This window comes from Symphalangus syndactylus, chromosome 14, assembly GCF_028878055.3.
Source record: "Symphalangus syndactylus isolate Jambi chromosome 14, NHGRI_mSymSyn1-v2.1_pri, whole genome shotgun sequence".
NCBI lineage: Eukaryota > Metazoa > Chordata > Mammalia > Primates > Hylobatidae > Symphalangus > Symphalangus syndactylus.
The window spans coordinates 85,444,933-85,467,289 of NC_072436.2; the positions used below are offsets into that span (position 1 = coordinate 85,444,933).

Here is a 22,357-nt window from a genome sequence, read left to right on the forward strand (position 1 = left end):
GACAGAGGCTTGCTCTGTCACCTAGTCTGGAGTGCAGTGGTACGATCTCAGCTCACTGCAACCTCTGTCTCCCGGGTTCAAGCAATTCTCCTGCCTCAGCCTCGCGAGTAGCTGGGACTACAGGCATGCGCCACCACGCCTGGCTAATTTCTGTTTTTTTTTTTTTTTTTTTTTTTTTTTTTTTTTTTTTGAGACGGGGTCTCGCTCTTTCGCCCAGGCTGGAGTGCAGTGGCGCAATCTCGGCTCACTGCAAGCTCCGCCTCCTGGGTTCACGCCATTCTCCTGCCTCAGCCCCCCGAGTAGCTGGGACTACAGGCGCCCGCCACTGCGCCCGGCTAATTTTTTTGTATTTTTAGTAGAGACGAGGTTTCAGCATGTTGGTCTGGCTGGTCTCAAACTCCTGACCTCAGGTGATCCGCCCACCTTAGCCTCCCAAAGTGCTGGGATTACAGATGTGAGCCACTGCGCCTAGCCGCCTTGCTAATTTTTGTATTTTTAGTAGAGGGTTTCACTATGTTGGTCAGGCTGGTCTGGAACTCCTGACCTCAGGTGATCCACCCACCTCAGCTTCCCAAAGTGGTGGGATTACAGATGTGAGCCACTTTGCCTGGCCAACTCATAATTTTTGTTTTGAAATAGTTTTACAGTTCTCTGAGAGCATATTCACATAGTAAATTTGACTTGTATCATTCTTAAAATGTGTTTCCTTGGGAAAGCATGTGGTAGAAAGATAAATAGGAAATGGCTTCTTGGCATTATTGTGGAGTACGATCAGTGGCTTGCTGGTTCTGGCTTGCATCAGCTTGTGAGCTTATTGCTAAATTATAAGGAATTATGTGAGCTGGTTGTTAAACACAACCATTTAAAACAATTAAGTCACAAAGGTAGTGAAAACTCAAAAACTCACTGGCTGGTTGCAGTGGCTCATGTCTGTAATCCCAGCACTTTCAGAGGCTGAGGCAAACATACCGCTTGAGCCCAAGAGTTTGAGATCAGCCTGGGCAACATGATGAAGCCTTGTCTTTACAAAAGAAATACAAAAATTAGCTGGGTATGGTGATGCGAGCCTCTAGTTCCTGCTTCTTGGGAGGCTGAGATGGGAGGACTGCCTGGGAGGCAGAGGTTGCAGTGAGCTGAGATTGTGCCACTGCACTCCAGCCAGGGCGACAGAGTGAGACCCTGCCTCAGAAAACCCCAAACAAACAAACAAAACCAACTCTTCACTTCCAGTTATTTTATTGCATTTTACAATTATCTGTGTTCTCAAGGTTATTTATGCCTATCATATCTATATGGTAAAAAAACTATATAGTAGTCTACTACTGTGCATCTCTCCCCAACTCTGCATTCAGTGACTTTATGTTGATAGCTTGTAATCAACCATGGTGGGCATATTTGCACCATGGAAATTGGAGAATACTGTAAATTAGAGATTTATTTTTGAGAGCATAGTTATTAAACATTTGCCAGCACACCAGTGAATAGGATGTTCTTTTAGTGTAATGTTCTGTTTATCTGAGGATGGCTTTCTTCTTTTTTTTTTTTTTTTTCTTGAGACGGAGTCTCACTCTTGCTCAGGCTGCAGTGCAGTGGCGCAGTCTTGGCTCACTGCAACCTCCGCCTCCCGGGTTCAAGAGATTCTCCTGCTTTAACCTGTGGAGCAGCTGGGATTACAGGTGCGTGCCACCGTGACCAGCTAATTTTTTGTATTTTTAATGGAGATGGGGTTTCACCATGTTGGCCAGGCTGGTCTCAAACTCCTCATCTCAGGTGATCTGCCCACCTTGGCCTCCCAAAGTGCCGGGATTATAGGTGTGAACCACCGCACCTGGCTGCCTTTCTTTCGTATCTACTCTTTAAATATATTTTTATAGGGTGACTGCAAGTCTGGAACATAAAACTACTTATTTCATTATCATCACAGATACATTTATTTATCATCCATAGGGAAACATGACTTGAGTTAAAACAAAGCACATTAAATAAAATGAAAAAGAGAATAAGTAAATATTTTTCCTATATTTCAAGAGTTTTTGGTTTGGGTGCAGTAGCTTTCACCTGTAATTCCAGAACTTTGGGAGGTCAAGGTGGGAGAATTGCTTGACCAGGAGTTCAAAACCAACCTGGGCAACATGGCAAGACCCCTTCTCTACAAAAAATTAGTAGGATGTGGTGGTGGCACCTATAGTCCCAGCTACAATGGAGGCCGAGGCAGGAGGTTTGCTTGAGCCTGGGAATTTGAGGCTACTGCAGTGAGTTAGGATTGCGCCACTGCACTCCAGCCTGGGCAACAGTGCAAGACCCTGTCTCAAAAAAAATTTTTTTTTTTTTTTTTTTTGAGATGGAGTCTCGCTCTGTCACCCAGGCTGGAGTGCAGTGGCGTGATCTTGGCTCACTGCAACCTCTGTCTCCCGGGTTCAAGCGATTCTCCTCAGCCTCCTGAGTAGCTTGGACTACAGGCGCTGCCACCATGCCTGGCTAATTTTTGTATTTTTAGTAGAGACAGGGTTTCACCATATTGACCAGGCTGGTCTTGAACTCCTGACCTCGTGATCTGCCCGCCTCGGCCTCCCAAAGTGTTGGGATTACAGGCATGAGCCACCGTGCCTGGCCAAAAAATTTTTTAAAATAAAAAATAAAGACTTTTTGGACACCCTAGGTACATAAACAAGTAAATGAATTGCAGATACATGTATTCAGAGATATATATTGTGTGTGTGTCTCTGTGTGTGTGTGTGTGTGTGTATACATACTGTCAGTTCTCATTATGAGTGGATTGTTTATTTTAGGTGTGGATTCTGTATGTGAAAATTCACCTACTCCACAAAATGTATTTGCATCTCAAAAATCAGTACTTGCCGGGCACAGTGGCTCACGCCTGTGATCCCAGCCCTCTGGGAGGCTGAGGCAGGCGGATTACCTGAGGTCAGGAATTTGAGACCAGCCTAGCTAACATGGTGAAACCCTGTCTACTAAAAATACAAAAATTTTAGCCAGGCATGGTGGCGTGCACTTGCATTCCCAGCTACTCAGGAGGCTGAGGCAGAAGAATTGTTTGAACCTGGGAGGCAGAGGCTGCAGCTAGCCGAGATTGCCCCACTGCACTTCAGCGTGGGTGACAAAAGCGAAACTCTGTCCCAAAAAAAAAAGAAAGAAATCAGTACTCAGGTTCTCTTGCAGTTATTATTGGACATGTGCAGAAGAGTGAAAAATGTGAGTTGTCCATTGTGCATGTTCTGAAGCTGAGGTTGAATGAGGTGACATTCTGTTTCAGCTGTCGTACTGCAAACAAGTGTCCTTTTTGTATTCTATTTAGTGCCACATTTTTTTCACATTTTTATGCTTTTTGTTGGTAATTTTGCTGTTTAAAATGGTTCCTAAATGTGGTACTGAAGTCCTATCTAGTGTTCCTAAGCCCAAGAAGGCTGTGATATGCCTTACAGAGAAAATATGCATCTCAGATAAGCTTGTTCTGGCATGAGTTATGGTGCAATTGGCCATGAGTTCAATGTTAATGAATCAAATATATATATAAAATACATGTATTTATATATAAATATTTTATATATTTGATTTATATATATATATAGTATCTTTAAACAGAAATGCATAAAACAAAATTATGTATTGATCAGTTGATGAAATGTGACTAAAGGCTTGCAGGAACCTAACTCTATATTTCCCCTCAGAACAGTGGTTCAATATTTGCTAACTCAATAGTTTTGGTGACTTTATAGAACATAATTGTTGCAAATAATGGGAATTGATTGTGTATACACACACACATTTGTGTATACATGACATTTGTGACCTTAAATTTTTAGAGAAATAGACAACAATCAATTATTATGAATACTAAATTTATCTTAATGTTTTATTGATGATTCAGATGGCTCGAATACATAAATATTCAAATATTTATGAATATGCAGAAAAGTCAGTTAATAGAAATGTATCATATTCTAAATAATTAAAAAACATTTTTTAGCTTCCTTGTAATTTGTTAATATTAGAGAAACAGTTTGCATAGTTATTCCTCTCATTGAGTGTACTGTTTATATAGACATTTATTAATAGAGATTACTTTCTTGAGCATTTAATTAATGATCCTAAAAGGTTTTATTTTATTCTAATCAGATTATGTATATGAAGCTTTATTGAACACTGCTATTGACATAGATTCACTGGAAGCAGACTCACATTTAGATGAAGTCTGGATCAAAGAAGTGATAATGAAGGCAGGGATGAAGTTAAAGTGGAGTAAATTAAAACAGGACAAAGTCAGAAAAAATAAAGATGCTGTAAGAAGGTAAAACTTAACTGTATATACTGGCAGGGTTTGGGGGAGACTACATAGTTATATTTATACTTTTTAATGGAAAGATTTGCTTTAAAATTTCTTTTGTAATAAAGATATGTGTATATAAACTTTTCTTCAAAGCACTTAAAGCATTAGAAAGTGTATTATACATTCAAGTTATTATAAAAGTTTAAGGATTTTTTAAAATTTGCTGAATGTATACATTGATCTGAATTTTCAAATTTGATTCAGTTCTGCTCATTGTTATGAAAATGCAAACCACAGGTAGGTAGGCAGTTATTAAATAGTCTGTCATAAGTCATTATATGTATAGGAGGGGGAAATAGGTCTAATCCATGCTGAATATTGGGTTTTATTGTTAATGGTAGTTCACAGGGATAAATGTGAACCAATTCACAGGCTATAAAGTATTTCTGATATTTAAGAAATGAAACTCTTTTGCTGTTAATTGTAGGCCCCAGGCAGATCCAGCTTTATTAACCCCAAGGTCCCCAGTTGTTACTATAATGGGCCATGTTGATCACGGGAAAACGACATTACTTGACAAACTTCGAAAAACTCAAGTGGCAGCAATGGAAACTGGAGGCATCACTCAGCACATTGGTGCCTTTCTTGGTATGAACACAAATTACCTTACAATGTGCTTGGGAACCCCACTTATTATTTTCTTAAACTGAATGTCATAGTATGAAATATACAAATTCAATGTAAAAAAGAAGGCTAAAGCTTACACTCATTGGTTTGATGAAATGTAGAGCAAGTGGTTAGTAAAGCTGTTTTTTGTACTTTCTATAAGAAGAAAATTGTGTTAACTGTTAACTTTTTTTTTTTTTTGAGACAGAGTCTCACTCTGTCACCCAGGCTGGAGTGCAGTGGTGCAATCTTGGCTCACTGCAACCTCTGCCTTCCCAGTTCAAGCAGTTCTCCTGCCTCAGCCTCCCAAGTAGCTGGGACTACAGGTGTGCACCACCGTGCCTGGCTAATTTTTGTATTTTTAGTTGAGACAGGGTTTCCCCATGTTGGCCAGGCTGGTCTCAAACTCCTGACCTTGTGATCCGCCCGCCTCAGCCTCCCAAAGTGTTGGGATTACAGGTGTGAGCCATCGTGCCCGGCCTAATTTTTTTGTATTTTTAGTAGAGATTGTGTTTTGCCATGTTGGCCAGGCTGGTGTCGAACCCCTGACCTCAAGTGATCTGCCCATCTTGACCTCCCAAAGTGCTAGGATTACAGGTGTGAGCCACCGCGCCTGGCTGAAAATTGTGTTAACTTTTAATTCTAGCTCATTCTTAGTTTGATTTAATGAGCCTACAATTTTTTTATTAATTAATTATGTTTATATAACCTCCTTTGCTAGGTTGTGATAATATTTGCTGATAATAATTAAATAATAGTCCCATTTACGAGCACCTAGCATGTTTCCAGTACTGTGCTAAGCACCTTATATGTTTTGTCTTTTTTATCTTGACAACAACATCATAAGGTAGGTATTAATAGTTGCACTTACAAATAAGGAACCTGATACTTCTCTGAATTAAGCAACTTTCCCACAGTATATAGCCAGTAAGTAGCATAGCCAGGATTTAAACCCAAGGTCAATGGACTCAAATCCTGAGCTACTGCCTACTAAATTGCCTCTCTGTGGCTCAGGGAGTTGTGCAACTCTGATTTGCTAATGTAAGGGTGGCTGCCTGTACAACAATTGGTCTGTTCTGTCTCTAAAATAGATATATCAGTTGATACATTTATGAAAGTAGTTATGTTCTAGAAATATGGAGACTTTAGTTTGAAATTTTTACACGGAAAAAAGCCCATAAGAATCTCACTGGCATTTTATCACTTTTCATTGTGAAATGATGATCTGTGTTCTGATTAAGATTAATGGAAGGAATAAAATTATTTTGAAGAATTATTGATGGTTTCTGATAATGTCACATATATTCTTTGGTATTAAGGAAGTACATGTTTGAATCCTTGATATTCTTGAATTTCTGTTTCCACAGTCTCTCTGCCTTCTGGGGAAAAGATAACTTTTCTTGATACTCCAGGACATGCTGCTTTCTCAGCAATGAGAGCCAGAGGTGCTCAGGTCACTGACATTGTCATATTGGTTGTAGCTGCAGATGATGGAGTGATGAAACAAACTGTAGAATCTATTCAGCATGCCAAAGATGCACAAGGTACTGTGTGGCTGACTTAATGGATCTACTACATAAAGTCAAAGTTCTGGGGCCATTTACATGTAGCTCATTTTAGTCTTCACAACAATCCCAGAGTTATTATACCTGTATTACAGATAAGCCTCAAAGATAAATTGTTTTCCTGCAGACTTATAACTAATAGGAAGAGTATAGCAGGATTCAACTTGGGACTTGTGACCATAAGTACAGACCACAGGTACAATCTTTCCTCTACTATGCCTTTTTTTTTTTTTTTTCAACTTTTTATCATGGAAATTTTAAACAGATACAAAAGTAAGAAAAGAATAAAGAAATTCGATCTACCCATCACCTAAATTCATTAGGCGTTGCATGGTGGTTATATTCTGTTATTTCCTGTTAATTTATTATGTGGAATTCTTCTCTAAAGAGAAACTTTCCCTTCTGCTTTAAATAAGTTCTTATCTGATCAAATGTATAAAATTCAAAGTTTTGGAAAATCACTTAACCATCTTCTCCCTTATTTCTTCATTTAAAAGTTATAATAATAAATATCCATACATTCTAGGCTGGGAGTGGGGGCTCACGCCTGTAATCCCAGCACTTTGGGAGGCCGAGGCTGGTGGATCACCTGAGGTCGTTGGGAGTTTGAGACCAGCCTGACCAACATGGAGAAACCCTATCTCTATTAAAAATACAAAGTTAGCCAGGCCTGGTGGCACATACCTGTAATCCCAGCTACTTGGGAGGCTGAGGCAGGAGAATCACTTGAACCCGGGAGGTGGAGGTAGTGGTGAGCCGAGATTGTGCTATTGCACTCTAGCCTGGACAACAAAAGCGAAACTCCGTCTCAAAAAAAAAAAAAAAAAAGTTACACATTCAGTATATTCATTTTTATTCTAAAATGACCATACCCCTACCCTTACTGAGAAAATGTACTCGATGAAGTGTGTCATATTCCCCCCAGATTTACTGGCAAGATTTTTAAAAGGTTGGGAGTTATTGAACTAGTCCAGTTCTTTCATTTTACAGCATGAAAACTAAGACTCAGCAGCCAGAACTCTCCCTAATTATATACAATTATACACTAATTTTCAGTATGTCTGCATTTGGAATTTGGATCTGCTAGCTTCCAATGTTATTCTCATTCCTTTTTAATTCCTCAAAACTGCCTTTGTGTGATGTACTATGTTCTTAATGATTCTAGGGAATACCTGCAAGAAGAGAGGGATAAATTTGCCAGGGATCCCATTACAAAGCAATTGGTTGAGATAGGATAAATTCATTAGATCATGCTTTGTACACCTCTTCTCTTGGTACCTGTTAAGTTCCAGCTGATCAACATAGAATGTACTTTTTCTTTTCCTTTTCTTTTTTTTTTTTTTTTTTTGAGATGGAGTTTTGCTCTTATTGCCCAGGCTGGAGTGCATTGGTGCAATCTTGGCTCACTTCAACCTCCTTCTCCTGGGTTCAGGCGATTCTCCTGCCTCAGCCTCCCAAGTAGCTGGGATTACAGGTAACTGCCACCACGCCTGGCTAATTTTTGTATTTTTAGTAGAGACGGGGTTTTACCATGTTGGCCAGGCTGGTCTCAAACTCCTGACCTCAGGTGATCCACCCACCTCCCAAAGTCCTGGGATTACAGGCATGAGCCACCGTGCCCAGCCAGAATGTACTTTTTCGTAACAGTACGTTGTGGATTGCAAAACTTTTTTGTATCTTTTAAAATTTCTGTTTGATACCTGAGAAAATTACAGAGATGATGAAATGCAACCAAAGAATTACCTCGTAGAATTTTGTGTGATGTCTCTAAAGAGAGGATATGTCTAGTGATAGTAAGTAGATTAAAAGATTATTTGGTCCTTTCATTAAGTAAACATTTATTGAGAGCCTACTAGGTCACTGACCTAGGTGTATGAATAAATAGTATAAGTCCTAAAAGAAAATTTGTGATATTGGTACTTAGTTTTAACATAGGATGAGATGTTGGGTTTTAACAACGAGTTAATAAATCCTGGAAAGAAGAGGCAAATGATCTAGCAGTATTGAATTGGAATCTTCTCATGATTTTTTTTTTTTTTTTTGGAGATTATCTCCAGTGTACTTACTGATCTTGCTTTTAGGTTTAAGGATAGGCCTTTTTCTACCCAAAATACAGTTGACCTTTGAACATCTCGGGTTTGAACTGTGTGGGTCCGCTTAACACACACATTTTTTCCAACCAAACATAAATAAAACAGCATTCACAGAATTTGAAACTTCCTTACATGGCTTTTTGTATACACGGTTCTGCAGGGCTGGCTGCAAGACTTGAGTATGCCGGGATTTTGGTATAGGCAATGGTGGGGGTCCTGGAACCAATCCACCAGTATACCCAGGGATGAATGTATTGTTTGTTGTGTTTTTTTTGAGATGGATTCTTGCTCTGTTGCCCATGCTGAAGTGCAGTGACACAATTTCAGCTCACTGCAAGCTCTGCCTTCCTGGTTCAAGCAGTTCTCCTGCCTTAGGCTCCTGAGTAGCTGGGATTACAGGCGTGTGCCACCACACCCAGCTAATTTTTGTATTTTTTAGTAGAGATGGGATTTCTCCATGTTGGCCAGGCTGATCTCAACCTCCTGACCTCAGGTGATCCACCCGCCTCGGCTTCCCAAAGTGCTAGGATTACAGGCATGAGCCACTGCACCCAGCCCGACTGTATTGTTTTTTTTTTTTATAATCTCAGGTGTCTGTTATGCACTCAGAATCTGCTTATAATTATACTTTTAACATCTTGCATCTGGATTTCTCTATATGTAGAGCACAGACTAGGGTCATGTGACTCTAAAGTGGGTTATTTTGGCCTTTTGTTAGATAAAAACATCCACTGAGTAAAGAGAAAACCAGAACAGAAAGTTGGTGTCTTTCACTGTGAATACCTGGAATTGAAGGTGTCATCATTTTCACTCTTTTTAACTCCATTTCTTTCAGTTCCTATTGTCCTTGCCATAAATAAATGTGACAAAGCTGAGGCTGATCCTGAGAAAGTGAAAAAAGAGCTGCTGGCTTATGATGTGGTATGTGAAGATTATGGAGGTGATGTTCAGGCAGTGCCTGTCTCTGCACTTACGGTAAATGCGGGGACCTCATATAAATATGCCTGGATGGGAATGCTGTACATAATGCACACAGTATATTACATCTAAAGAACATTTTGATGTACATAATTTGTGTTGTTTTTAAAAAGTTTTCTTGGTGCCAGGCAAAGATGGTATTATCTTGGTTTGGCATATTAGGAGTTAGGCTCAGAGAGGTCAGTCACCAGCTAATCAGAGTGGAGTCAAGTCTAAATGGAATATATTTTTTATTATGAGATACTTAGGATGAGAATAAATGGTGAATAAGGGAAATAGTAGGATAAAGACATGGTGCTATCACAGCTCACTGCAGCCTTGACCTCCAAAGCTCAAGTTGGCCTCCCACCTCAGCCTCTTGAGTAGTTGGGGCTACAGGCAGGTGCCACCCCATGCCTAGCTAATTTTTAAATTATTTTGTAGACATAGGGTCTCACTGTGTTGCTTAGGCTGGTCTTGAACACCTGGCCTCAAGCCATTGTCCCACCTTGGCCTCCCAAAGCACCGAGATTACAAGTGTGAGCCACCATGCCTGACCAAAGACTGTCTTAAGCAGAAATGAAATCCAGTTGTTAACAAAATAGTGCTTATATTTCATGTCTCTTACAAGTGGAAAACAGGCCTTACAGCATTTAAGAGATTTAAACAAAAAGTTCATGAATACCAAGATTAAATATTAAGGTTGATTTTGTTATTGATTGACTGAATGTTTTTGTGGATTAAATTGCTACATGTTTTAAAATGTTATTTATAATGAATTCCATTTTCTTTAAGATTATCATCTATGCTTTCTTGAATATAAACACCAAGGAAACTCAGTGCTTGCCTCATATCAGTGTTTTCCAATTCTCTTACCCTATAGAGGTTGCTGCTAAGTAACAATTTCCTTTTTTGTCCATCCTTATTATATTACAAAGTTTATTTATAATATAGCCTTTTTTTTTCTCCTGATCATTCACTGAAGGGATGATGGGTTACTCTACCACCTTCCTCCAATTAAATCTCATTTCATCTTTACTTTTCCTAAATGTGTTACCTCCAAGATACTTAGAAATTATGCCTCTATTAATAGTAAAACTGTGCATCTTTTTCTCTGAAATTTATAAAATGCTACCTTACTTTGTTATCTTCTGCACTATCCCTCAATTGTTATTGCACTCTGAAAGCCAAATGTTAGGCTTACTACAATAAGATTAAAATATTTGGCCGGGCGCAGTGACTTACGCCTATAATCCTAGCACTTTGGGAGGCCGAGGTGGTCGGATCCATTGAGGCAGGAGTTCAAGATCAGCCTGGGCAACATGATGAGACCTTGTCTCTATAAAAACACAAAAATTAGCCTGGCTTGGTGGCATGTGCCTGTCGTCCTAGCTATTGGGGAGGCTAAGGCTGGAGGACCACTTGAGCCAGGGAGGCGGAGGTTGCAGTGAGCTGAGATGATGCCACTGCACTCCAGCCTTGATAACAGAGTGAGACCTTGTCTAAAAAAAAAAATTAAAATATTTGAAGAGTTGACCACCTTTTCTGGCCAGATACCATCAGATGAGTAGGTAGATGTAAAGCTGCTTAGGCAGATTTGGAGGCGTGTCAGAGATGATTCCAAGGGAAGGGAGGGGATTGGAAGAGAGCAGCAGGGAGGTAAGATGAGGCCTTCTTTTCCAAGATATATAAAGGATTACTTCATGCAAGGAAACAACTCTAGTTCTGCTTTTTGGAGCAGCATTTTGTAAATTGGAATAAATACTAGGAATAAGTGGGTGGGTAAGCAAAGTATTTAGTCAATTTTGTTTTGTTTTGTTTTGTTTTACAGTTGTCTGTTGTTTTATTTTTTATTTTTTGAAATGAAGTCTTGCTCTGTGTCTCAGGCTGGAGTGCAGTGGCGTGATCTTGGCTCACTGCAACCTCTGCCTCTGGGTTCAAGCGATTTTCCTGCCTCAGCCTCCTGAGTAGCTGGGATTACAGGCACGTGCCACCACACCCGACTAATTTTTTGTATTTTTAGTAGAGATGCGGTTTCACCATGTTGGCTGGTCTTGAACTCCTAACCTCAAGTGATCCACCCGTCTCAGCTTCCCAAAGTGCTGGGATTACAGGCATGAAAAACCGTGCCCGGCCCTTGTCTGTTGTTTTATACTTGGTAACAACTGTGAGCAATCTCTTAGCTGATAGGAGGAGTGGAAAAATACCTTGCCTATCAGTTCCATTTCCATCACCAGTTAATCAGCTGTGTGATCTTGGAGCCCTAGAGAGCATAGTAAACATAGACCATGAAAGGTAAAAGAATCACCCACTCCAGCTTCTTTTTATGGTTGAGGTAAGGAGATCCAGGGAGGTGAGGTGATTTTTTTTTAAAGGCTGCACAGCTGGGTGGGTTATAAAGCACAGCTTAGAGCCTAGATCTCTAGTTAGTGCTTTTTCTCGTCATTTATTTAATAGGGGTAAGTCATGCTTGATTTACTTTGTAGGATTCTTGAGTTGATCAAATGAAATAATAGATGTGAAATCTTGTTCAGTTGGATAGAACTTAAACAAAAAAAGAAAGCAAGAGGAAGGAAACACAATTGTAGGGACAGACGGAGGAGAAAGAAAATGAATGAAGCATTGCATGTGTTTATGAAAGGGATAGTAACAAGCCCACCAGTGGCCATCCTTTAAAAAAGCCACTTGTTCCTTGCAAGATCTGTCCATGGCCCAAGTATTCTTGCTGATCCCTCCCTCCCTTCCATTCTTCCCATTCTCTTTTTTCTTATTTTTGTTTCCCCTCCCTCCCTTCCTTTCTTTGTTAAATTGAGTAATCATGCTTTTAATGATTAAAGAGAAAAGTATAATATAACTTGCAAGGATTATGTGACTTTCTGTCCCTGGTATTTACATTTACAGATAATATTTATTAATGTGTATTAACAACCTTTGTTATTGTTAAAGGGCGATAATCTGATGGCTTTGGCAGAAGCAACAGTTGCTCTTGCAGAAATGTTAGAATTGAAAGCAGATCCCAATGGTCCAGTGGAAGGAACAGTAATAGAGTCTTTCACAGACAAAGGAAGAGGGTAGGACTCTTAAAATGCTTGCCTTTTTAATTTGTTTCGTGGTTTTTGTGACTTGATTTTATGACAATATATTATTTTTGTTGCATGTTATTGTTCATTAACAATATTTTCAAAGCATTTGTTTTAAAAAGTATTTTATTGTTTGTATTAACACAAGAACACAAAAATGCAGTTATTATCAGTAGACCATAGCAACTATCCATATACATCTAGTAGTCATATTTAGGTGACATAAGTAGTTCAATTTGTTTTATTTTTTTTCCCTTACTGACTCGACTGAATTGGTAAAGTCTTATAGATAACATAAATTAGAATGAAATACCAACGGTTGCATTTTAGGGTTTGTAAATTCTTTATACTTTACCCATTAATATAATACGCAGAAAGGTCTTTGAAGCGGTGTGCTTGAATTTTCCTCCGTATCAGCAAGAGAGGTTTTCTCATTGCTTTACACTCTCTAACAACTGTGAGTAATCCCTTAGCTGATGGAGACTGGGATAGAAAGTGGGTTAAGATTCTGTCAGAACACTTTGCTCCCTGCTTCTTCTCTTAGCATAACCTCATAAGAAATTATTTTTTTTTAATTGTGGTAAGAAACACCTAACATCCCATTTATTATATTAACCATATTTAAATATATAGTTCAGTATTGTTGTTTATTCACATTGTTGTGCAACAGATCTGTTGAACTATTTTATCTTGTGAAACTGAAACTCTATACCTTTTAAAATTACCCTTGTCCCTCTCCCAAGCCCTTGGCAACCACCTTTCTGTTTTCTGCTTTTCTTTTATTTATTTATTTCTTTTTGAGACAGACTTTTGCTCTTGTTGCCCAGGCTAGAGTGAAGTGGCCGCGATCTCAGCTCACTGCAACCTCCACTCCCTGGGTTCAAGCAATTCTTCTGCCTCAGTCTCCCAAGTAGCTGGGATTTACAGGCACCCGCCACCAAGCCTGGCTAATTTTTGTATTTTTTGTAGAGACAGGGTTTTCGCCATGTTGACCAGGCCAGTCTCAAACTCCTGACCTCAGGTGATCCAACCACCTCGGCCTCCCAAAGTGCTGGGATTACAGGTGTGAGCCACTGCGCCTGGCACTGTTTTCTGTTTTTATTTTGTGCCTACTTTAGATACTTCATATGAGTGGAATCATACAGTATGTATCCATTTGTAACTGGCTTATTTTATTTTGTATAATGTTCTAGAGTTTCATTCATGTTGTAGCCTGTGAAAGATTTCCTTTTTTAAAAAAATTTAATATTTATTTATTTTTTAATTTTTCTTTTTTTGAGATGGAGTCTCATTCTGTCACCCAGGCTGGAGTGCAGTGGTGCAATCTCAGCTCACTGCAACCTCCGCCTCCCAGGTTCAAGTGATTCTCCTGCCTCAGCCTCCTGAGTAGCTGGGACTATAGGCACATGCCACCACACTTGGCTAATTTTTGTATTTTTAGTATAGATGGGGTTTCACCATGTTGGCCAGGCTGGTCTCGAACTCCTGACCTCAGGTGATCTACCCGCCTCAGCCTCCCAGAGTGCTGGGATTACAGGTGTGAGCCACTGTGCCTAGCCTATTTTTTTTTTAATTGAAATAGGGTCCTGCTGTGTTGCCTGGGCTAGTCTCAAACTTGTGAGCTCAAGCAATCCGCTCACCTTGGCCTTCAAAATTGCTGGGATTACAGCCGTGAGCCACCACACCTGGCCAATTTCCTTCTTTTTAAAGACTGTATAATATTCCTTTGTATGTAAAATCCACATTTTCTTTGGAAGAAATGTCCATTTGTCTTTTGATGGACATTTGGGTTGCTTCTACTTCTTGGCTATTGCAAATAAATTTGTTTAAAATGGTCTTGATAGGCTGACTTTGAACTCATGGGCTCAAGTGATCCTCTTGCCTTAGCCTGCTGAATAGCTGGGATTGCAGATGTGCCACTGCACCCAGCTTTGAAATGTTTTTATAGTGTGAAAAACTGCTTAAGAAGTTAAGAAGTGGTGGAATTAATCTTGTGTATACACATGTTTATATAACTTAAACTTCATAAAGATATCTTTGCTCTACTTAAAGTACATAATGACATTAAAATATACTTTTGTTTTCATTTTAGTGTTGTTACTACAGCTATAATTCAAAGAGGAACTTTAAGAAAAGGCTCTGTTCTGGTTGCTGGAAAATGTTGGGCAAAAGTACGCTTAATGTTTGATGAAAATGGAAAAACAATTGATGAGGCCTATCCCAGCATGCCAGTGGGAATTACAGGCTGGAGAGACCTTCCTTCTGCAGGAGAAGAAATTCTTGAAGTAGAATCTGAGGTGTATCAGGCTTAATTCCTATATATTAGATATAATATAATGATTTTAAATGCCAGTTTACAATGTTATGCCAAATATGTGTATTAATGTTAACAAATCTAGATTATAAGGGGTTGTGAGGAAGCGAGTTGTGCTATTTTAGCATTAGACTATAGAATTTTGGGGGGTGGGGATAAGATTTTTCAATCATTTCAATTATACGAGCTCTCAAATTAAAATTTTACATGTTTCTTGAAACTTACAAAAGTAGTAGTTTCATACATGAGTTAAGCTAATTTCCTAATGCGGGACAACACAAAGGCTTTAATCTAGCAGTCATTGATGTCTATTTCATTAAATAATGTGTTTTTCCCCTATAAAGCCAAGGGCACGTGAAGTTATTCACTGGAGGAAATATGAACAAGAACAGGAGAAAGGTCAAGAGGATCTGAAAATAATAGAAGAAAAGCGAAAGGAACACCAAGAAGCACATCAGAAAGCCCGTGAGAAGTATGGCAATCTACTGTGGAAGAAGAGAGCATTTCTACGGTTTTTAGAAAGAAAAGAACAAATAGCCTTAAAGCCAAAAGAGAAAATGGAAAGAGATTCAAATGTACTTTCTGTGATTATTAAAGGTATCTTTTTAAAGATTTTACATTACAGTTCATTCTTTGAATATATGTTTTTTTTTTTTATTATTCTCATAGTTTGGGCCTTTTCATTTACATGAAAATTATTTCAGTATTTTAGGAGAGATTTTCTTAGTCAACATATTTCTTGCTGATTTTGTTGTAAATGTACATTTGGCTCATTATATGCTATTAAGTCAAGTAGATATGTGTAACGCTAAGCTTAAATAAAAGTAGATTTAGTGATAAATGACATTCCTATCATGGCTTTAAATAGATTATTGTCATTTTTATGTCTGCTGATGTCTAACTCTTAAAAGCAACAATTATAAACTTTTTCTGTATTTAGGTGATGTTGATGGTTCTGTTGAGGCCATTTTGAACATTATAGATACCTATGATGCTTCACATGAGTGTGAACTAGAATTAGTACATTTTGGAGTGGGTGATATAAGTGCAAATGATATTAACCTTGCTGAAACATTTGATGGTAAGGATTCCATTTCTTCTTGTTAATCTGTGTTCCCCAAATAACACTGAACCATCTGCTTCTGTCTTTTGTTGCTTGGCTTGTCAGCATCACCCTTCCTGCTATAGTCCAGTCCCTATCAGCATCACCCTTCCTGCTATAGTCCAGTCCCAGCTAGCAATTGAAACTTAATAGGATGTGCAGTATTGTGGCCGTAGCTCCATTTGTTGTGGTCGTACTGCAATTTTGGGGGACTATTTCAAGACCTGGTCACGTTTATCTTTTTTTTTTTTTTTTTTTTTTTTTTTTGAGACAGAGTCTTGCTCTGTTGCCCAGGCTGGAGTGCAGTGGCGCAATCTCGGCTCACTGCAAGCTCTGCCTCCCGGGTTCACGCCATACTCCTGCCTCAGCCTCTCCCAGTAGCTGGGACTACAGGCTCCCGCCACCACGCCTGGCTAATTTTTTTTTTGTATTTTTAGTAGAGACGGGGTTTCACTGTGGTCTCGATCTCCTGACCTCGTGATCCGCCCGCCTCGGCCTCCCAAAGTGCTGGGATTACAAGCATGAGCCACCGCGTGCAGCCATCTTTTTTTTTTTTAAAGCACCATAACTGCCCCCTCTCCCTACTCCTCCTAGTTCTTTACTATCCCAAGGTTGATTCTCATATCTTTCATTAGACTTCTGAATGTTCCTAACACTGTAATCACCCTATTCAGTTCTTTCCTTCATCTTTTACTTTTGGCTACCTGTCTTTGGTAATTGATAACTTTATACGTCGTATCTTTTTACAGCAAAAGGTCTTTTTAGCTTTATAAGCCTAGAAGGCAGGGAACTGTCTTTATTAGTTGAATTTATGATACACAAAAAGGGGGACTCATGACTGTTAAATAAATCAAACACCTAGTAAAGCAAAAACATTGTTGAGTGATTAGGAATCATTTAGGAAAGAGATTCTTTGAAACCTGACTTGATTAGAGTTAGATGTCACCTCTACTACTGAAAAGGATAGAGGTAACATCTAACTGATTAATTAAAAGTATTTGGTAGGCACTGACTGGCTTAGTACTGTGCTGTAATATAGATAGTGTATTGAATGATATTGAAATGACTTTTTTTTTTTTTTGGGAGACAGAGCCTCACTCTGTTGCCCAGGCTGGAGTGCAGTGGCACGGTCTCAGCTCACTGCAACCTCTGCCTCCCTAGTTCAAGGGATTCTCCTGCCACAGCCCCCACTGAGTAGCTGGGATTATAGGCATGCACCACCATGCCTGGCTAATTTTGTATTTTTAGTAGAGACAGGGTTTCACCATGTTGGCCAGGCTGGTCTTGAACTCCTGACCTAGGTGGTCTACCTGCCTTGGCCTCCCAAAGTGCTGGAATTATAGGCATGGGCCATTGTGCCTAGCCAATTGAATGACTTCTTTTTCTTGAGATGGACTTTTGCTTTTGTCAACCAGGCTGGAGTGCAATGGTGCAATCTTGGCCCACTGCCATCTCTCCCTCCTGGGTTCAAGCGATTCTCCTGCCCCAGCTTCCCGAGTAGCTGGGATTATAGGCACCCACGACCACACCTGGCTAATTCTTGTATTTTTAGCATAGATGAGGTTTCATCATGTTGGCCAGTTTGGTCTCAAACTCCTGACCTCAGGTGATCCACCCACCTCGGCCTCCCAAAGTCCTGGGATTACAGGCGTGAGCCACCACACCCAGCCTGAATGACTTCTTAATGATAGGACTTTCAAGGTGATTGTATTTTTCTCCTGATTAAACTGTTGGGGTTAATTTTTTTCATTCATTTTGTTTAAGACAAGAGTGTTTTGCTTTTTTTTCTTTTTGGGTTTTTTTTTTTTTTTTTTGAGATGGAGTCTCGCTCTGTCGCCCAGGCTGGAGTGCAGTGGCACAATCTTGGCTCACCGCACCCGCCGCCTCCTGGATTCAAGAGATTCTCCTGCCTTAGTCTCCTCAGTAGCTGGGATTACAGGCGTCTGCCACCATGCCTGGCTAATTTTTGTATTTTTAGTAGAGATAGGCTGTCACCATGTTGGTCAGGCTGGTCTCAAACTCCCAGCCTCAGGTGATCCACCCACCTTGGCCTCCCAAAGTGCTGGGATTACAGGCGTGAGCCACCGTGCCTGTTCAGGTTAATTTTTTTCATTCATTTTGTTTAAGGCAAGAGTGTTTTGCCTTTTTTTTCTCCCAAAGTATTCACAGTTAAATACATTATTTGTTTTTTGGTAAAATGGTCAGCTCCATGAAACTTGCTTCTTAAAAATAACTCTTGACCTTTACCAATTAAGTCACTATTTTTCCCTCCACCCCTTTAAGTCACTATTTTTGGGCATCTTTTGGCCATCTGAATACCTAAGTGCAAACCACAAAAATTGTAGACAATAAGATTATAATTTAATAGTGTAATTGTTATTAAAATGAAGGAATAGTATTTTAGCCCTGGTCATTTTTTGTGTTTTTATTTCTCTGGTATGAAAACCAAATTTTGTTTAGCATACTGCTTTACACGTTATAGGCACTTAATGTTCCTTAAATGAATGGATTTAAAATTATAAAGAAATTTTCTTTGTTAAATAAGCCACAATACAATTTATAAAATTCTTTCATCAATTGGAAAATTTACTAGTTTTGGTGAGAAAAAAAATCATAGACCTTCTAACCTCCTCTAATTGCTAATTTTTTTTGAGATGGAGTTTTGCTCTATTTGCCCAGGTTGGAGTGCAATGGCGTGATCTCAGCTCACTGCAACCTCCGCCTCCTGGGTTCAAGTGATTCTCCTGCCTCAGCCTCCTGAGTAGCTGGAATTACAGGTGCCCACCACCACGCCCGGCTAATTTTGTATTTTTAGTAGAGATGGGGTTTCACCATGTTGGCCAGGCTTGTCTTGAACTTCTGACCTCAGGTGATCCGCCAGCCTCAGCTTCCCAAAGTGATGGGATTACAGGCGTGAGCCACTGCACCTGGCCTCTTATTTGCTATTTTAATTTAGAAAATAAAAGAATTTAGATTCAAGTTTCTGCTTGAAAGACAAATAAATGATTATAATGTAATCTTTGTGCTACTTCATTGATCATATTTCTTTTTGCTAGGTGTTATATATGGCTTTAATGTGAATGCAGGCAATGTTATCCAGCAGTCAGCTGCAAAAAAAGGAGTAAAAATTAAACTTCACAAAATAATTTACCGTCTTGTTGAAGATTTGCAAGAGGAACTGAGCAGCAGATTACCCTGTGCTGTGGAAGAGCACCCAGTAGGTGAGTGATCAGTGAATGTTACTTTTAAAAGTTAGTATATTAGGTGCTATAAATAGCACTTCAAAGCAAAGCTTAGAGGAAACGTTTTCAATGTTGAAAGATATATCCTGTGTTCTAGAAGAAAATGACTACCATGAGAATCCATTGTAACTTCTTATGTAAACACCTGCCTATGCCTTGAGGATACAAAAGCAAATAAGGAATCAAGAACTTGCCCTCCAGTTCAGATACGAACAAATAATTATAATACAAATTACACTACTATCGAACGCATAAAGATTATTAACAGTGTCATGGAAAGAGCTGTTGACTTTGTTGTGGGGCTGGCAGAGAAGTCTACCATAAGAATAAAATTTACATTTAAATATTAAATATTTAAAACTATTGTTTCTAGCATATATCATAGCCAGAGTAAAGACTGAGTTTATTTAAAATTTATTAAATCACCTCATCTGTTTTTTTTCCCTCCCCACAGAGATTTTTTTTGGTTAACTTTTAATTTTGATAATAGTTTTAAATTTCCAGAAAAATTGCAAGGGAAATACCAGGAACTCCTATATATCTTTTACCTAATTCACTAGTTGTCTACATTTTGTCCTATTTGCCTCATTTTTGTCCTGCTCCATGCACACATGATTTTTTTTCCCTGGACCATTTGAAAATGTTTGAGATATAGTGCCCATTTGCCTCGAAATATGTACATCTGCTAAGCAAAAGGATACTATCTTATAAAACTACAGAACTAATCAAACTCAGGAAATTTAACATTTATTTATACAATGCTCTTATCTAATACACAGTCCATATTCACATTTTGTCCATCGTCCCAACAATGTACTTTTTTTCCCCGGTCCAGGATCATGGATTATAATATATCCATGTTGTCATATCTCTCTAGCTCTATTTAATCTGGAACAGTTCTTCAATTTTTGTTTTTGACCTTGATATTTTTGAAGCATATTGGCCAGCTATTTTGTAGAATGTACCTTGATTTGGATTTGTCCAGTGTTTCCCCATCATGAGATTTGATTTTGCATTTTTGGTCTACATAACAGATTTATTGTTTTAGGTTTTTCTGACCTGCTCAACATGATCATACAGAGATTTTTATGTTCTTGTGCTAAGAGCAATTTGGAAAACTGAGTCATGAGGGTTTCTAGGATTAAGCAAACACACCAGTCAGATAACACTAACAAATAACACCAGTAAAATAGCACCCTAGAAAATTGGTTGATTATAGTGCCTGTTACTTCATTATTGGAATTTGTATTTTTAGTTGGTGAAAAAAAACAGACTCGGCTGGGCATGGTGGCTCATGTCTGTAATCCCAGCACTTTGGGAGGTTGAGGCAGGCAGATCACCTGAGGTTGGGGGTTCAAGACCAGTCTGACCAACGTGGTGAAACCCCGTCTCTACTAAAAATACAGAATTAGCCAGGCGTGGTGGCGCATTCCTGTAATCCCAGCTACTTGGGAGGCTGAGGCAGGAGAATCGCTTGAACCCGGGAGGCGGAGGTTGTGGTGAGCCGAGATCACGCCATTGCACTCCAGCCTGGGCAACAAGAGCGAAACTCCATCTCAAAAAAAAAAAAAAAAAAAACAATAAAAAAACCAGACTCAGAATTAGTAGAATTAGTACTTCTAAGTAGATATAAATTACCTGTGGCAAAATGAAAAATAATGAGGCCAGGTGCAGTGGCTCATGCGTGTCATCCCAGGACTTTGGGAGGCTGAGGTAGGAGCATCGCTTGAGGCCAAGAATTCAAGACCAGCCTCCACAACAAAAAAGATAAAAATAAAAAATTAGTTGGGCATGGTGGCACGCACCTATAGTCTTAGCTGACTAGAAGAATTGCTTGAGCCCAGGAGCTTGAGGGTACAGTGAACTATGATCATGCCACTGCACTCCAGCCTGGATGACCCATCTGCAAAAATTTTTTTAAAAAGATAACAGAGAAATAAGTAATGATAGATGATCTACTCTAGAAAATATATTGAAGGAAAGCTTAAAACAAGGTTTTAATGGAGCAGACAAGAATAGGCAAAGATGGCTGGGTGCAGTGGCTCACGCCTGTAATTTCAGCACTTTGAGAGTCCGAGGTAGGTGGATCACTTGAGGTCAGGAGTTTGAGACCAGCCTGGCCAACATGGTGAAACCCCGTCTCTACTAAAAATATAAAAATCAGCTGGATGTGGTTGTGGGCGCCTGTAATCCCAGCTACTCGGGAGGCTGAGGCATGAGAATCGCTTGAACCTCGGAGGTGGAGGTTGCAGTGAGCCAAGATCAAAAAAAAAAAAAAAAAAAAAGAATAGCCAAAGATTTTCATGCATTTTATTCTTAATATTGGTCAGGAAAATAAAATTGGAGTTAAAGAAACCCAGACTTTTTTCTAGGCATGAATTTGGATTTTTGTCATACCTTTAATTCTTATACCACAGAATGTCAGAAATTACGTATTTCTCAGAATCTTTAGTTTTCTGCACATTAATGTTCTCTTCTTCCTAAAGGTGAGGCATCTATACTAGCTACCTTCTCTGTAACAGAAGGGAAGAAAAAAGTTCCTGTGGCTGGCTGCAGAGTCCAAAAGGGACAGTTAGAAAAACAAAAAAAATTTAAATTAACCCGTAATGGACATGTAATTTGGAAGGGTAAGCAACATCAAAATCTCCTATAATAGCATATCCAGTCACCAAAACCTGTTGACTGTATAACCATCTGAAATCTGTTCATCTTTCATGCCCATAATCTCAGCTCAGGCCATTTCTTATTGCTGTTGTAACTCCAAAATTGTCTGTAGTTGATGGGTTCCCTTTGCCTGAGATGTATGTTCTTTTTACCCATTCAAGTCCTGAGTACCATCCTATCCTCAGCAAAAAGTTGTTTGTCTACCTTTGAAATAGGAGATTTAGGTTATTTTGCTACAAATCAAGTCTTATTCACAGCAAACTTCATTTTTGAAGGGGTTCCCCTGGTATTTAGTCCCATCATTTAACTTGACAGCACCATAAAATTTTTAAGAATTTCAGTGTAATTTCCTGGTTAACACCATACAATGTGGTATTTAGTAGGTA

At 39.1% G+C, this 22,357-nt stretch overlaps 1 protein-coding gene across 9 annotated transcripts in view; it reads left to right on the forward strand.

Moving 5' to 3' along the window:
- The window catches only part of MTIF2 (mitochondrial translational initiation factor 2), a 35,244-nt gene that overhangs the window by 11,504 nt on the left and 1,383 nt on the right, over positions 1–22,357 (forward strand). For all 9 annotated transcript variants that reach the window (XM_063618013.1, XM_063618015.1, XM_063618019.1 and 6 more), the window contains 10 exons: positions 4,138–4,309; positions 4,776–4,936; positions 6,322–6,498; positions 9,448–9,587; positions 12,516–12,640; positions 14,742–14,946; positions 15,308–15,560; positions 15,904–16,044; positions 19,122–19,286; positions 21,794–21,934. In XM_063618013.1, the coding sequence (XP_063474083.1) occupies positions 4,138–4,309; positions 4,776–4,936; positions 6,322–6,498; positions 9,448–9,587; positions 12,516–12,640; positions 14,742–14,946; positions 15,308–15,560; positions 15,904–16,044; positions 19,122–19,286; positions 21,794–21,934 (1,680 nt within the window). The remainder of the gene's footprint in view (positions 1–4,137; positions 4,310–4,775; positions 4,937–6,321; positions 6,499–9,447; positions 9,588–12,515; positions 12,641–14,741; positions 14,947–15,307; positions 15,561–15,903; positions 16,045–19,121; positions 19,287–21,793; positions 21,935–22,357) is intronic.